At 29.1% G+C, this 16,061-nt stretch overlaps 2 protein-coding genes across 3 annotated transcripts; one reads left to right on the forward strand and one right to left on the reverse strand.

Annotated features, from left to right (window-relative positions):
- The first annotated feature begins 1,646 nt into the window (after positions 1-1,646).
- LOC113549450 (arrestin domain-containing protein 17) lies at positions 1,647-13,775 on the forward strand. 2 transcript variants are annotated; one of them, XM_026950757.1, is made up of 6 exons: positions 1,647-2,116; positions 10,202-10,318; positions 11,470-11,690; positions 12,343-12,528; positions 13,187-13,372; positions 13,495-13,775. In XM_026950757.1, exons 1-6 carry the CDS (start codon positions 1,996-1,998, stop codon positions 13,666-13,668), a joined length of 1,005 nt encoding a protein of 334 aa, XP_026806558.1. In that variant the 5' UTR covers positions 1,647-1,995; the 3' UTR covers positions 13,669-13,775. The 2 variants fall into 2 exon arrangements, with proteins under 2 accessions (XP_026806558.1, XP_026806559.1); XM_026950758.1 differs by having other exon boundaries at positions 1,648-2,116; positions 11,470-11,687.
- A 582-nt stretch (positions 13,776-14,357) lies between these two features.
- Positions 14,358-15,962, reverse strand: LOC113548585 (peptide deformylase, mitochondrial-like). Its single transcript, XM_026949540.1, has 5 exons — positions 15,472-15,962; positions 15,206-15,381; positions 14,931-15,098; positions 14,734-14,854; positions 14,358-14,667 (listed from the first exon to the last, which is right to left on the reverse strand). Exons 2-5 carry the CDS (start codon positions 15,365-15,367, stop codon positions 14,477-14,479), a joined length of 642 nt encoding a protein of 213 aa, XP_026805341.1. The 5' UTR covers positions 15,368-15,381; positions 15,472-15,962; the 3' UTR covers positions 14,358-14,476.
- Positions 15,963-16,061: the final 99 nt, after the last annotated feature.

Consider the following 16,061-nt stretch of genomic DNA (forward strand, 5'->3'; position numbering starts at 1 on the left):
ATTTAATTATATTTTTTATAAAATATATAATAAAGCTTGAAAATATTTTATACTGTTTGTGGTTTAGATTATTTTATTTTGATATTTAAGTTTACAGCATTTACACAGTTGTAAAATTTAAACAATTTGGAAACATCGCATAAAAAATTTAAAATTAATTTAACTTGATATACAGAATCATATGTACTATATATTATGAAAAAGAAACCACCGTTAAATACTTTCACGAAAAGTGAAAATAAATTATTACTTAGTTTTTAAATTTTGGCCAGTACTCAATATTTATTACGGGTACATATACATACCTAGGTTTTAAAATCGTCAAAATTATTCATACAATAATATTTTTTCCTTAACTAAACTCTATAATTTATTTTAAAACAATAATCTATCTACAAACGCTGATCTAGTTTTATTTCACATATTTTATGAAATAATCTACTTTAAAAATCAAAAAATCCTAACTACAGCCTGATCATAATAATTATACAATTGAAATTACTGTCGTGTTCATAACATTTGCAATACTACGTTGTACGTGTGCATTTATCACACACACACACACACACACACACACACACGCATAATGAACAGATAGGTAATATAAACTTTAAGTTGATCTATACTCTATAACACATATGCAGGTTAACCTATTGAATATACTGAGTATAGGTTATAACCACCTACCAATCAATTATATACAGAGTGATTATCGAGCGTACTCACGTACTCCTTTTATCCTTAAATAATACATTTATTCAGGATTCTGAGTTTTGTGATTTTTAAGTACTAACATAACAGATTTCCCTACACATATATTCTTATACTGTTTATAAGGAAAATCCTCTAACAATGACAATACAAACTTCTTTTTTTTCAAATCAGAACTAACTTTTTTTATTGAATGATCTTTTTTGAAAACGTTGACGCATCTAAATAGAAATTCGAATTATTATACTTTATAAGTTATTTGAAAACACATACATTTTAACTACATATCTTACTATATCATATAATTTAAATTTATTAATAATGGTTCAACATAAAATATAATAAAGATGGAATATTTATAGTCTACTACTTATATTTACTGCACCTTTTATAGATCATAAATTTAATAATACATCCAATATTTTCTAAATACACCTATTATCGTTGATATTATTACCCTTGTAGTATTTAAAGTTCATGAAATTTGAAGCTACCTACTCGTTTGAATTTTAATTATATATCAAAATTTAAAAAAAAAAAAGATCATATCAAGAACATATAAGTATATGTATAGCATATATAGTTCTCATTTAAACAGCACATTCCTTAAACGGCATAGAAAAATATAAATAATTGAAAATATGGTCTAAAAATCCTAAAAAAAATCCTAATTAAATTAACTAATGCATGTAAACTGATTAAATAAATATATAGGAATAAACACTCCACCTGTAGACGGTATAAAAAATCCAAATATTTTAAAATATAATAATTTCAGTCAAAATTCAATTACAAATCATAAAAGAATGTGAACATATTATTACGCAGTGTTTGGTGAATCACTCTGTATAATGGATGACGGCCAGGTGTCGCGGGAAAGGACCGGTCCTAGGTCGCGGCGCGCCGTTGTAGTCGGAGCGCAGACAATACTATACCTGCCGTGCAACGCGTATTACGACGATACCATCCAGCAATGATAATAATAAAATAGTGAACGCGTTTCGTTGCTCGGAGGATGACGTGCGAGCGTCCGCGCGGTTACTCTTCGTTCGCTACGCCATAATATCGTCGTCATAGTCGTCTAGTGGAAATATTGTAACGTCGCCGTCGTTATTGTTATATTTGGACGATCGCGATAATAATATCATTTAAAATGTATAATAATTTATTTTCCTATCGCGATACACAAAAGTAATAGTTATTGTTAACACGGTACGGTTAACCGCCGTCGAGTATAGTTTTATTTTGCCATCGCCAGACGTACTTTAATATCCGATTGTCATCATGTCCAGGAAACTCGAGAAATTCGTCGTGCTGTTCGACAACACCAACCTGTTGTATTTCCCGGGTCAATTTCTCAGCGGCAGAGTGTTGGTGGAACTCAAGGACGACACGCAGGCCTTGGGTAAATAATAAATGCAACACAACAATATACGACAAACAGACGTTGCAGACGGATTATTTTTTGTAACATTAAGTACAATATGTAATAATAATTACACTGCATGCTATTCATCATAGCTACTGCGGGTAGATGCTAAGTAAAGACAATACATATATTGATACATCGTGTTCGTGTACATTTATATTGGTATACAAACGAGTAGGTGTAGGTCTGCATGATATTACCATTCTTATTAAGCGTTATTTAAATACTATTAAAAGTAAATAGGTACGAAACGCTGGAAAAAAACCCAATTATACTTTTACGGAATAAATTATACGGGGAGAACGTGTCTGTATACTATTAGTCAAATCCGTTGAGTTAATACAATATTTTATGTTAGTATAAAAACTTACTGTGTACTTGCCTGTAGTACCTACAATTTTTGTTTCGGAGAGCTTTCGCCAAAATATCTTTTTAACATATTATGTAGTTAACCACCTACCAACTCATTTTAAATACGTACAAAAAGTATTTTTACAAGCATATGAATGGATATTATTTGTACCCACTTAATATATTGTATCGTATGATTTCTCGTAATCTCGTACGACAGATTACATTTTCCGTCACTCAGCCGATCGCAGTTTATTAAAGTACAATAAATATACCTATGTGCGTATGTGTGTAAAAAAATCTCTGCAAATATATAATATGTATAAAGGTATTATAATTTATAATAATATATATATATATATATTATATATATTATGTGTTGTAACCGCTAGTGAAAGTGGTAGGTATAATATTAATATCCTACCGGTTGACGGAGTAGGCGTAAAAAAACCTGCAGCTCTCGGCACACGCCTCGTCGACTTGTACCTACATATATATATATATTTATTAAACATGCACTGTATATATAGGTATATGATATGATTTAAACGCATTATTGCGCGCGTCTTTGTTTTCACTAGCAGTGTCGTATTATTCACAGTCTTGTGTTTTGCGCCGTGATCGCGGAAACCGAACGTTTTGTCGACGTAAAACTTTCATTTTGATAAGGCTAGAGAATATTTCTATGTGTAGATCCGCGAAATTCTACATGGAAATTCATCCTCACAACCGCAGAATTCATATCTTAAAATATTATATATATTATGTTATAAATTTATAATAATATATAATCACCTCGTGTGAATCGTATAAAAACTTGTCTAAATATATGTTTGACGTCTGATTGGTTAGGTAGTTTAATATATACTGATAAAATTCAAAAATAACTAATTCCTGAAAAAAAAATTTTCATTTGATTAATAAAAAAATCTTTCAAACCAAAAAACAAAAAAGGTATGCAAGCGGATACCGCTTGATTGTACTATAGATATCGAGTGTGTCAGTTTGTCAATATTATGGGTGTGTTCAATTTGAAATCAGTGATAGGTATTACCAATATATAATTGCATACGAAAAACGATTCTGAACGGAAACGGTCATCAGCCTTAAACATCACTAAGCATATTTCGTGATAATCGACAACCGTGATATAAATTATTTTTTTTTTTTGTATAGCTATTAAAGCCATTTAATTTATTTTTAGTATTATAGTAGATTGATATTTTTTTTCTTGAATAATATATAGTATTAATATTATAATAATATACATTTACAGAATATTATAAAAATGTATATAACTCGAAATTTAATTTTATCATTCTGTAAATACAGTAAAACAAAAAAAAAATAGATTCATAATTAGATATTATTTTTAAATATGTAAATGGAAAATTCCATTGCGTATAGTAAAATGTATAATACTATAATATTCGTAAAAGTTTTAATTTTTCACGAATAATGTTTTTAAATTGTAACAAAATAAATAATATCGTTTAAATAAGTAATTTCGTCCAAATTTGAACTCAAAATGTCTATAAAAAATAATTGCTTTTAAGTATATTTTAGATTTTATGGTTTCAGTACTTACAACTACTTATGAGGAATCTTGTATTAAACTCATAAAACTTAAACATAATTTTTTTTAATAATAAAACAATGTTTCTTAGAAAAACAAAATTATATTTCATATTTGGATTCTCAGCAGTACCTAAGTACTTTTTAAAACGTACATTAAGCCTTACTATATATGTCTTACTACTCTCACTACGATCAAATATGACTTTACAGGCAAAAATGTAATCACTTATATTGAATACCAAATCTTGATTATATCATACGGCCATACGTAACTGCCGAATATGGATATATAATATGTGGCGAAGGTATGCATATAGTCGTAAAAGATCGTTAAGAGTACGCAAGTACCTATAATACGTATAACGTAGGCATAATAGTTGAATTTGGTATGTATTTCACTTTTTCACATTTTACCATCTACCTATATAGTATAGATTAATAATAATATACATCTGCTGATCTGCTATAGCTATATCAAGATGATGCTCTTCCTGCGCTCACTGAAATTGTTTAGCTAAACGTCGTTTTTTAAATTGTTAATTTACTAAAAACAATAATTCAAGAGGTATGTTTATCTCATATTATCTATCACATCTCTCGAAAAGTAAATTTCAATATTTAGTCCTAGGGTGTTCAAATTATTAATATTAACATATAAGTACATACATAATAAGTATATATAAAAATAACATACATATATATATATATATATTATCCTGTCAACTTGTTATCCAGCAAAAAAAAATTGTAAATAATATAACCTAATTAATAATTAACACTTATAATGCATAATAAAGTATTTAATGGTAAAAATATTTTTAAATTTTTTTGCGAGGAATAATAAAACAAATATAATATAATTGAATACATAATATTATATTATAGGTGTTGCCTACTCGTATATAAATAATTCATCGTAGTTAAACATTCATATTATGCATATATTTAATAAATATAAAATATGTAGGCACCTGTGTCATAAAAATCAAAAGTTTTGCAGCGTGGTTAATATATTATAATAGTAATTGTCTGTTACTTTTTTTTGACCTTCCTAAACTAACGACGGCAGGCCATCGGACGAATAACATGAAAATTGACGATGTCAGTATCGCTGTCTTCTATGAAAATGTTTAATGTTTAATGCCGTATGATTTGAAGTTTCTGTCCTTATACAATTTCGATAGCAAAATCGGTGTAAAAAAAGATTTTAATTGCGATCCTAAGTAAATAGTAAAAAGAAAGTACCTATCAGAATATCAGATTGATAATTACAGTTTTAATTAAATTAATAAAAATAGATTAATTTATATGCATTCACCACTAAGGTCGGTTAGGTTAGCACGATTAAACTGAACAACTAAAAAACAATTATTGTAATAATATTGAAATAAAAATTAAATTAATTTAAATTATTATACCAACTCTTTTTATGAATATTGAATATTATAATAAATTTAATAAATAAGTTATATGTTTTCTAATTGAAAGATAAATAAAGTCAATATATATTTCTATGTACCTTACGTCCTACACTGCAATTTGATGGATTATCGTATACAATTATAATTTTTGAATAAAATATTTTAAAGTGTTGTAGCCGTCCAATGGTATCTAGATAAGTAGGTAATTTAAAATTATCGAGCAGCATGCCAGCATATACTACATAGAATGATGTGCAATTTTGTATCCGACTGCATCACAAATCCATCGCCGTTGCAATCTGCAGATGTCCTAATCCGGTTAGGTTAGGACTACAATAGTGCAATACATATTATGTTGTAAATTACAAACCTTTATTTAAAATTATTTTAATGAAAAACTTACGGATCACAGCGGCATCCAGGTGTCCTCGATCAAGACACCTCGACATATTATAGTTTATATTTTATTGTATACATATACCTATACCACCTATGCCGGCCAGTACCAATTATAACACGGATAGGTATTTTCTTTTTATCGGAGATTATTTATCAATATTGTCCTAAATACCTGCAATACTCGACCAATTAATATACGAATTAATAATGTGTAGGTTTAAACAAAACAAGATAAAATAAGACGCGTCTACGTTATAGCATCCATCTATGCCGTTACAATAAACGTGATGCAACATTATTTTGTACGCAATTTCACTTATTTTATTTGTACAGTTTTTATCTCTGTCTATACCTCGCTATAATACGTTTACAAGCCACAAAACGACCTTATTTTGGAATGTCAATTTATTTTCATTCGTTTCGAAGCAACGCTGTCATTAATTAGCTAAAGCACTTACTTAGTATAAGAACATACGCCTATAAGAACGGTAATATGCAATCATCGTACAGTTATAATAATGGCATGATGTTATTTAGTTGTTGACTGTTGTAAATGTTGTAATAAGTATATATCACCAAGTAGCGTGACTGCACGATCGTTCAATGCTATTTGAAGCTCGTTAACAATTTAACGCACCAATCAATGAGGATCCGTTAAATTCTCAAGTCGTTGAGAAATTTTGCTGCACAATATTTATTACAGTGGTTAGTGACCATATAATAAACTGTAATAACGTCCAAATAACATCATGACAAATATATATTTATAATGATTCCTCTAACTTTAGACCCCGCCCCTTTCAAAAAAAAAAAATAATTATAATAATAATAATAGGAATAATCCTATAATAAAGTTTTTGTATCACACATATAGTATGTAATATATTCATAAGACTTCAATATTAGTAAATTAGTTTTAAAACAAACAAATAATATGATACATTTGCATAAATATCAATAATATTAGTATAATACCTGTTGACGACTTTGACGAAATTCCTCCAATTATAACGTAATCTGTGCACTACCTACTATGGTATTTAACCCAATAACTCTAGAATTTAGACAATCGTTTATTAATACTTAAATAACTTGTAAAGCCAAAGCACGTTATTAAGTTTTCTTCTCTTTTCAAGTAATCCGATATCAAAATTGGTTTATTCTTGTTCGAGAAAAGCCATAAAAGCCGCATATAAAGACATTCGATCACGAATATTATGCAATAATGGTATATTTCGATGGGGATTCAAAATATCTGAACCTTAATTTAAAATAAAATAAACTAAACAATAATATAAAAATTTTAATTTTTATACTCATATTCACGAATTGCAACGTATGAAACCAAATTCGCATTGTGTTTCGCAGGATATCGCAGTACTTTTATTTTATTTTTCCCCATAACATTTTTTGTTCCTTTGTCGAAAAGTTTTAATTCGATACAAGGTTCGTTGTGAGTGTTTTTAAACAAGTTACAAAAAACCAAAAGTATCTATATGTTATAGTCACAATTTCCACAGTCCGTATAGATTAATTTTACAATTTTATTTTACTGCTGATTTATAATTGTAATTATAATGCAGCATAAAGCAATTAAATAACATAACAAAAAACATTTATTCATATAAAATATGTATAGTTTTTAGTATAGCTATTATATAAATATTATAAGTATTTATACTTTATCAAGCGTAACAAATCATTCATTTTAAAAAAATTTTTGTGCGCTCCCAGAACGAAGCACGTTTATTTTTTTTTTTTTATCGGTAATGGCACGGGCACGTCATTTGACTCGTCAGGCCGTAGTTCGCGTTTCTATTTCAATAGACGTCACGTTAATAGCAAGTTCTGGCAATGATTACACCGCCTTTCTAGTGGACCAGTGAATTCGACGTCAGCCACATCCAATATCGACGGGCCTTCAATATAGGTGCATCAATATATGCTGCCGTAACGACGACGAGCGAGGCGGTGATGGGGCCTTTGCATCGGTGGCTGGCACGAATAATCAAAGCCATGTTTATCATCCGTCGCATCTGTGGTCCAGCGTAGTTGGCCAACAAAATAGGTGACGGACAATATTCGTGTGGCGCGTTGGGAGTCTGTTGTGGTTCAACAGGACGACCATCGCCACCAGACGTTATTACTTTGATATTTAATATCGAAGCAAAATATAGTTTATAGTTATAAAATTTGTAAATTCCTAGTTTTCTGACATTTTTGTCGATTGAGCGTTTTGCCGTTTTTTTTTTCCAATCAAGAATTCAATGGTTTTTAAATCAGTTGTCATATTTTCCACGATTCAACTATAGCAATATTTGTATATGATTTACATTAAGAGAATCGAATATAGAATATTCGATGTGCTCTTAAAAACAATACTAAATACAAGCAATTAGGCGGATATTACACGAATATTTTATATGTCAACACTATATGGTTGAGAATAGCAACAATAGATTTTTAATTATCACCTATTCGGGCAAAGAAAGTACCTACATAAAATAATACAAAATTTACAACAGAAAAGAGCCGTTATTAAGTTTTACATTGCAAATATTTATTCAAAACCTAGACACAAATAGCGAAGTAAATTTGTTATTAAAATATAAGTAAAAAACAAAGCTGCTGCATTCCCTTAACATTCGATAAAGAAGACTCATTAAAGCTATATGATTAAGAATGACAAGGCACATAAAAAGTAGCTGTGGAAAACAGGAACATGCCAGTTTATTTTTTCAAGTTTTTCAGGATGCCATTTTACTATTTAAAAAGTTACAAATAAAATAAAGGTACATCATTGAATTTACATCTAAATGTACGTACTTAAGTTATCAACCAAAACGTTTAATCAAGCTTTTATGATAGGTGTCTTAGAGTTATTTTATGTAAGCCAAGAAAACACTATTCAAATATATAGTGAATAATAAACATATTTTTAGTTATTTTGAAAAAAATATGTAGTTTTTTTTAATTTGTATGTTGATAATTAGAGAATATTTACTAATTAAAAATTATCTATGATTATATCAAATTGATTGAATATCAAGGCTTGTAATAAAGATATAGCCGATATAGGGGAAATTATACAACATAAAATATAATTATATTATTTGCCTATAATATAGTCGAGAAAACTGAGAAATCAAAAAAAATTAAATACTTAAAAATGTAGACAAGTGGGCATTATTATAGTACTTAAAGTGAATATTATATTTAAAAATGTTGTCAATTTTTATGTTATTGGCAAAATACTAATGTCTAGAAAACAATTGTCTTTAATTATTAAAAATAATATGCCATTTCGTAAATTAACCTAATCAAAATTTTAGATCAAAAATTATAAAATTAAATAATAAAATAAGTACCAAGTTATAATATAATTTTTATAACAGAAACGTCAAGTATGATCTTAAAATTATAAAGAACAAAAAATACAATTATCCATAATTAGGTACAACTGGAAAAGTTTAAAAATTAAATTGTTGATATTTTGAGTACCCTAATCAGTGTTATAACTTATAATAAATAATAATATAGGTACCTACTACAATTATTTAACCACAGTGTATTCGTACTGAAGATACCATTAAATACTACAGCAGAATGATATGGGATTGAAATGGTGTTTGTGTAGGAGGAAGTGGATAATCGAAATACACATTTTGAAAAAACTTCAAATGTATATAACCAACTTCGGTATTCGCGTGCGCAATAAAACTTACTTATTTTAAATAACAATATATCAATTTGCTACAGACTTGGATAGACCAAGTTTTTTAAACAATTTGTGAATAAATAATTTGTTTTAATTAAAATATTAACAAAGTTAGTATAAACACGACTAATATCCTATTGGCTTCCTAAAACCACGCAAAATCACAAATATTCTTACCTTAATTATTAACCTAATGTCTAATCTATTTGCTATAATATTAACGGGAAGAAGTAAAATAATAAAAAAAAAACTACAAAAGGTAATACACAGCACGCCACAATTTAATGATTCACGGAACATCGCCTCAGCGGCTCAGCCGTGACTACATTCGATGAAATACATAACTATATACGAATAAATATATTATGTCAAAATCTCAAATTATATAACTTTACGGAGATATTCATAATTGAAAACTATAAATTTGCTACGGTACAGATCGTGTGGTCGGTCAATCACTGCAACGAACATAAAAAATATTATTAATTTTAATAATGTCTGCAATAATCATATACACATATTGTAAATTTATAAACTTATCAACAAATTAATTATTTGACATATCATATAATATTTGATTTATTTATGAAATAGGCTTACATTTCCACGTCATCGGCGAAGGAGTAGTGCGATTGAAAAGCAAACGGCGTGAACGGATTTACGACAAGGAAAACTACATAGATTTTAGGATGAGACTGCTCGGAGAACCGGGTACGTATAATTATTAATAATCCTATAACAACTTTCTTGATATGTTGTGTAAAGTCGTAAAGATGACGAACATTAATATTATATAGCAACAACGTGTTAAACACAAAGTTCCGACGGACGCGACTGCGTGACGTAGATATGACCACCGACACCATATATATTATTATGGTTATTCAACAAATAACTTACCCCTATTTCTCCCATTAACCAATTTATTAAAATATTCCATTTTTTAGAATTTTTAAGTATAATTATTAAGACCAAATTTTTAAGTAGGTTGTGTTGTCTCCAACTTACAAACGTAGAACACAACAAATTTGCGTTCAGCAGAATCCATCTTATATATTGTTCGCTTTAATATTATTAGAGTCAATTTACCTATTATAAATAACTGAAGGTAAATTTGCTACGCTGAACCCTTTTAAAACTGAGACATATTACGTGAGAACGAAACGCGAGATCCTCTTGATAATTATCTCCAGTACCATTATTAAGGGTTTTGTAGGCGGCCTTATTAATAAGGGTGGATATATTTATTTTAACCTCGTGCCTCGTGTACACAATTTATGAGCCAGCCCTCCTAAACATTTTTTTTAGTCATCCAAGAATAAACTTCTGGATTTTAAGACCAGATAAAAAGAAAGAAATTTAAAAGTTAAGATTTGTAGAATATACATATTATTATATATACAAATATAATAAACTCTATACAGCTCATAATGTATAAAGTAATTAATTTAATGTAAAACACACATTTCTACTATTTTTCATTGTTATTATTTTTACATTTTTGAATGATATTTCGTTTTGAATTTCATATTCCGAAACAAAATATTAATTATTTGGAGTAGGTATTTCATGGTATAAGAATCAAATTTTAGGTGAGTAGGTAGTTAATTAGTTATAAGTATTTAAACTTTAAAGTTTATTTACGATCTGAATAGTGGATTGATACGATAATATATATTATAATATTATAGTCTATAAAATAATAAGAAGGACCGCCTGCTAAGAAAAAATAAATAAATTCCTAAGTCCGCCTACGATCCTATATACGTACACGAGTGACCATCTGACTACGCCAACTCTCAAGGTTACATTATTATAATATTATATTATTTTATTTAAAATGTCGTCTGTGTTGTGTGTAGGACAACCGCCGGTGATGTTGTCGCCGGGTATTCACAGTTTTCCGTTTAAACTCGGCCTGCCGCCGGGGCTGCCATCCACGTTCCTGGGAAAATCCGGCTGGGTCCAGTACTACTGCAAGGCGGCACTCCGAGAACCCAACTCACTTACACACAAGAACCAACAAGTTTTCATCGTCATGAACCCGATTGATCTCAACATGGAGCCATCCATTTTATCTGTAGTATAACATGTTACACGCAATAATAATAATAATATGCCTTAATAATATATTATGACGTATACATGCATAAACATCGCCGGTGGCGGATTCGAGAATTATTCCTAACCTAACCTGGTGGGGCAGGAGGGCGATAGGGCAATCGACCGCCCATTGGAACTTTCCTCTTCGATATATAAATTAAAATTTGTTCCGCGCGTTAGAGTCAGGTTTGCTTTTAAATTCAAGATTAATAAAATTGAGTACCTACATACAGGTATACTAAAATTCTAATAAAATTGTATGTTACCAAAAAAATATAATACTCGTATAATAAATAGTATAAATACATAATTATATTGTTGCAAGCTATATAATTTTTACGAATTATAGTTTCTTATATTATTTTATCGTACCTGCATATTTTCATAATTGAAAAATACATTTCATCCTTCAGGCTTCAATTAGTAGTGACGTCTCCCTGTAAGTGAACGGGTTTTTAGTGGTGGATAGGGAAATGCGGGTGATAATATTCCCAAACTGTCGTCCCTCGAAACCGCCATTGCAAGTATCTTATCCTAAGTTCTAATGTCACGTTAATATTCTGTTATTCCACTGACACCGAATACGATTTTATATCATTCGTCTCAGCAACGACGCATGTGTTATTTTCCAGGAACCGTTCCGGTGCGATATCGATCACAAGCTTTCGAAGGCTATGTGCTTGGGATCGGGTCTGGTCGAGTGTCAGGTATGTTTAGACAAGGGTGCCTACGTGCCAGGTGAGACCATCGAAATCACGGCCACGGTCACCAACAACAGCAAAGTTACCATTAAATCGACCAGAGCTACGTTGACGGAGGCGAGTATAAAAGCATATTATCCCTATCCTTAATATTATAGTCAAACATACTGCCATCATGACGCAATAGTATAGGGCACAAGAATCAAACGATACTTAAAAAATTATTGAAATAAAAAAGTATAATTATCAGTTATAAATTTATAATACGTTTAATTAAACAAATATATTATACATATCTATAGGCTATACCCAATTATTTATAAAAGTGAAATAAAAAATGCATGCTAAAATGCTAAATTGCAAACTATACATGTCTTACTAATGTGCATAGTATATGAATATCGTTTTTTCTAAAAAGAATAACTGTGAATTTTTTACTTTTGATCGAACTCTTTAAATGTAAATACTATACAAAATCCAATTCGCTATATTAGATCCTATCTTCAACAGTCAACACTACAGATTGAAACATTTGTTCAATCATAAAAATTATAAACACAAGTTTAAAAAAAAATACATCATTATACAACAAAATCTAAAAGTTCAGTAAAACCAACACAACTGTTTATTATAAATTATAACCGATGAGATTTTTAACTATCGGTTTTATGGGTAACCTACTATTTGTTGAACGTATAATATTAATTTGTATTCCGGACAACTAAACTTACTTCTTACTTTCGTAGTTAAATCGTTTGTTTTTAACGCATTTTAGACCATTCAATATTTTGCCAAGAGTAAAATAATACAATCGGAGACCAGAGAATTAGCTTCGCTAAAGAGAGAAAAAATCAGACCTAATGAAATGGACCAATGGCACAATGAACAACTGTACGTGCCACCACTGCCGCCTACTAACCTCCGTGGGTGTCATTTAATAAACATTCAATATGATATTTATGTAAGTAGAATTGTATTGTGAAAATAAATATTCAAGGTCACATTTTTTTTTTATTATTTTTATTATTCGTAAATGAAAGTATCTCTAAAATAAAAATTCTAATCAATTTTTGTATTTTGTAGTTCATTATATCACCGAATAACATGGAAAAGGATGTAAAACTACAACTTCCTATTATGATGGGTACATATCCATTTAGAACAGAAAATGGATCATTTGATGGAAAACTTGGGACTCATTATCCATCTACATTGCCAATACTAAGACCATGGTTGGAAGAAAAGACTTTTAAATGATTAAATTAATTATTTAAAATGATATGTATTAGTTAACTAACCAATTTTCTTATTATATTTTAAACAAATTAATATTAAATATACCTATGTGAATTTGAATTAAATAATTTCATTTGTTTTACTTATTCCTAGTTTTTTCAGATTAATTTTATTCTTTTTTTTTCTGAAAATTGATATTGAGATAATACAACTATTTTGAATTTATTTTTAATAATTACATATATTTTTAATGTAAAAAGTAATTATTACTATATTATATAAATAAAATTATTTAATAAAAACTGTGTACGAAATTCAATGAACGTAATAATAGAAATAAAAGTAATTTATTTAAAAATATCTAAAATCAAACAAAATTGCAATATTACCTGATAATTTAATATTTTTATAAAACATTATATTATAGCAAATTTATAATAACTAAGTCAATAAATTATAGTTTTATTGAAATAACATTGTTAGTGCTTACTTACCATAAAGTTTGGTTCAGATTGTCTTGTATTGAGGTGGTAACAAATACAATACAATCAAGTTTACTTATATTAAATATGTTTAATATTTTCCATGTTAGTATGATTGTATAATCTCAAAGTAGGTACATTGCCATTTAAAACATAGTTTACTCAACACTTTGTTTGTATGTAATGAAAACATTACCAAAATAACAATGCAATAAAAATTATTAATAATTAAATATTGACAACAAGTTTTATTATACAAAAATATTAACTAGGTAATAGACAATTTTAGTTCATTTCCATCAAATAAAAAACAATGGATTGTTAAATGTTTGACATTCAGCAATTCCCTATTTTTCATACCTAAGTTCTACAAATCCTTGAAATTGATTAATAGTATGCCATCCTGTACAAGATAAACTATCAAGTACCATGCGATCACTGTACATCACTCCTTTCAAATGATCCATTTCGTGCTGAACTATTCGAGCGGTCCATTCTTTTGCATCTAAAGTTTTTTTCTCTCCATTTTGATCAATTCCTAAGATAAATCATTTAAATAAATAACAAGGAAACCAAGACGTATATAAACATGATATAACTTTACCTGTTAGAAGCACACGCTTATATCTAGGTACATCTGCTGAATAACCCTTAAAGCTTGCACAAGATTCGGTGAACGTAACTTTATCATGATCCAAAACTTTAAGCTCAGGATTTATCCAAACCTACAATATTACCAAATTGTCATCAATCAAATTTGTAAGCTCAAAATGTATTCTACTGATCTGATTATTAAATAACCTGATTATCAACATGTTCCATTCCTTTAAGTATTATTTCTTCTTTGCTGAAATAATGGGATGGATTCGGAAAATGAATTACAAATATTTGTAGCGGTATACCAACTTGAGGTGCAGCCAAACCAATTAGATTTGATTTTTTCATCAGCGATTTCAAAATATAAATTACCTAAACAATAAAATAATTATCGCTGTCACTCAGGTCAGCGCAATAAAATAATTATCACTGTCAGCACAATAAAGCTCAAACGCTTACTGCTTACCAAATATTCTTACATTATGTACTTCCTTTGATCCAATTTTCTCTGAAGGGACTGCGATTGCTTTACTACGCAGTACTGGATCACCGATCTGTACTACATGACTTGTGTAAGGAGGCTTTGGGTCCTTGGCGAGAAACATTCGATTGTAAGTACGTTTTATAAATCGCAAAGCCATAATTTATTATAATACTGTAACACGAGCCAAATAGATCAACGGATAAACGTCATTGTTATTATACCGACGCATTTTTTAATTTATGAGAAATATATTTCCTTTACCTATGTATCAAAACGTATTCACGTATGTGCACTGTTGGGTTATTCAAAATATTTTTTAGCAGACACTTAAAACCTCTATAATCCTTAATTTTGAAGTAACTCAACAGAAGGCATGTATGTGACTATGGAAGTATTCAAATATTTTCATTAGAGCAAATACTCGACTAAATATCGTATACCTATTATAGTATTTATGAGCGAGTCTTAACATGTGATAATGTGACTGATAACTACTATCACACTACTATTTCATCCAGGGACCATAGATAATAAAGATATGGATAGGCCATAACGATCGTATCAGCGGTCACGAAGGGGAACTACATGAAGTAAGATATCTTAGTTCGTGGGTAACTATTGAGGCCAAATAAGTTACCTATATCGAGTATCGACTATCAATATAAAAGAAGCCTCAATTAACCATAGAACACTAGTGTTCTATGAATTGACTTCCCCTCCAGGCACGTGGCCTCAAATATACTTAACATATGCTTGTCCTATCCATTTCTTTAATATCTATGACAGGGGCACAAGTTGATATTTGATAAAATATATTAAAAATCAAAATGGTTTCGTATCAGTGTTTACCG

Source organism: Rhopalosiphum maidis, chromosome 1 (assembly GCF_003676215.2).
Source record: "Rhopalosiphum maidis isolate BTI-1 chromosome 1, ASM367621v3, whole genome shotgun sequence".
NCBI lineage: Eukaryota > Metazoa > Arthropoda > Insecta > Hemiptera > Aphididae > Rhopalosiphum > Rhopalosiphum maidis.

Excerpts from the sequence above, each read along its gene's own strand:
- LOC113549450 (XM_026950757.1), top strand. The coding sequence starts at position 1,996 with ATGTCCAGGAAACTCGAGAAATTCGTCGTGCTGTTCGACAACACCAAC. Across the intron at positions 11,691-12,342 it reads AGCCATCCATTTTATCTGTA|GAACCGTTCCGGTGCGATAT; the intron begins GTATAACATGTT and ends GTTATTTTCCAG. Across the intron at positions 12,529-13,186 it reads CCAGAGCTACGTTGACGGAG|ACCATTCAATATTTTGCCAA; the intron begins GCGAGTATAAAA and ends AACGCATTTTAG.
- LOC113548585 (XM_026949540.1), bottom strand. The coding sequence starts at position 15,367 with ATGGCTTTGCGATTTATAAAACGTACTTACAATCGAATGTTTCTCGCC. Across the intron at positions 15,099-15,205 it reads GATCAAAGGAAGTACATAAT|GTAATTTATATTTTGAAATC; the intron begins GTAAGAATATTT and ends TTTATTGTTTAG. Across the intron at positions 14,668-14,733 it reads TAAGCGTGTGCTTCTAACAG|GAATTGATCAAAATGGAGAG; the intron begins GTAAAGTTATAT and ends GATTTATCTTAG.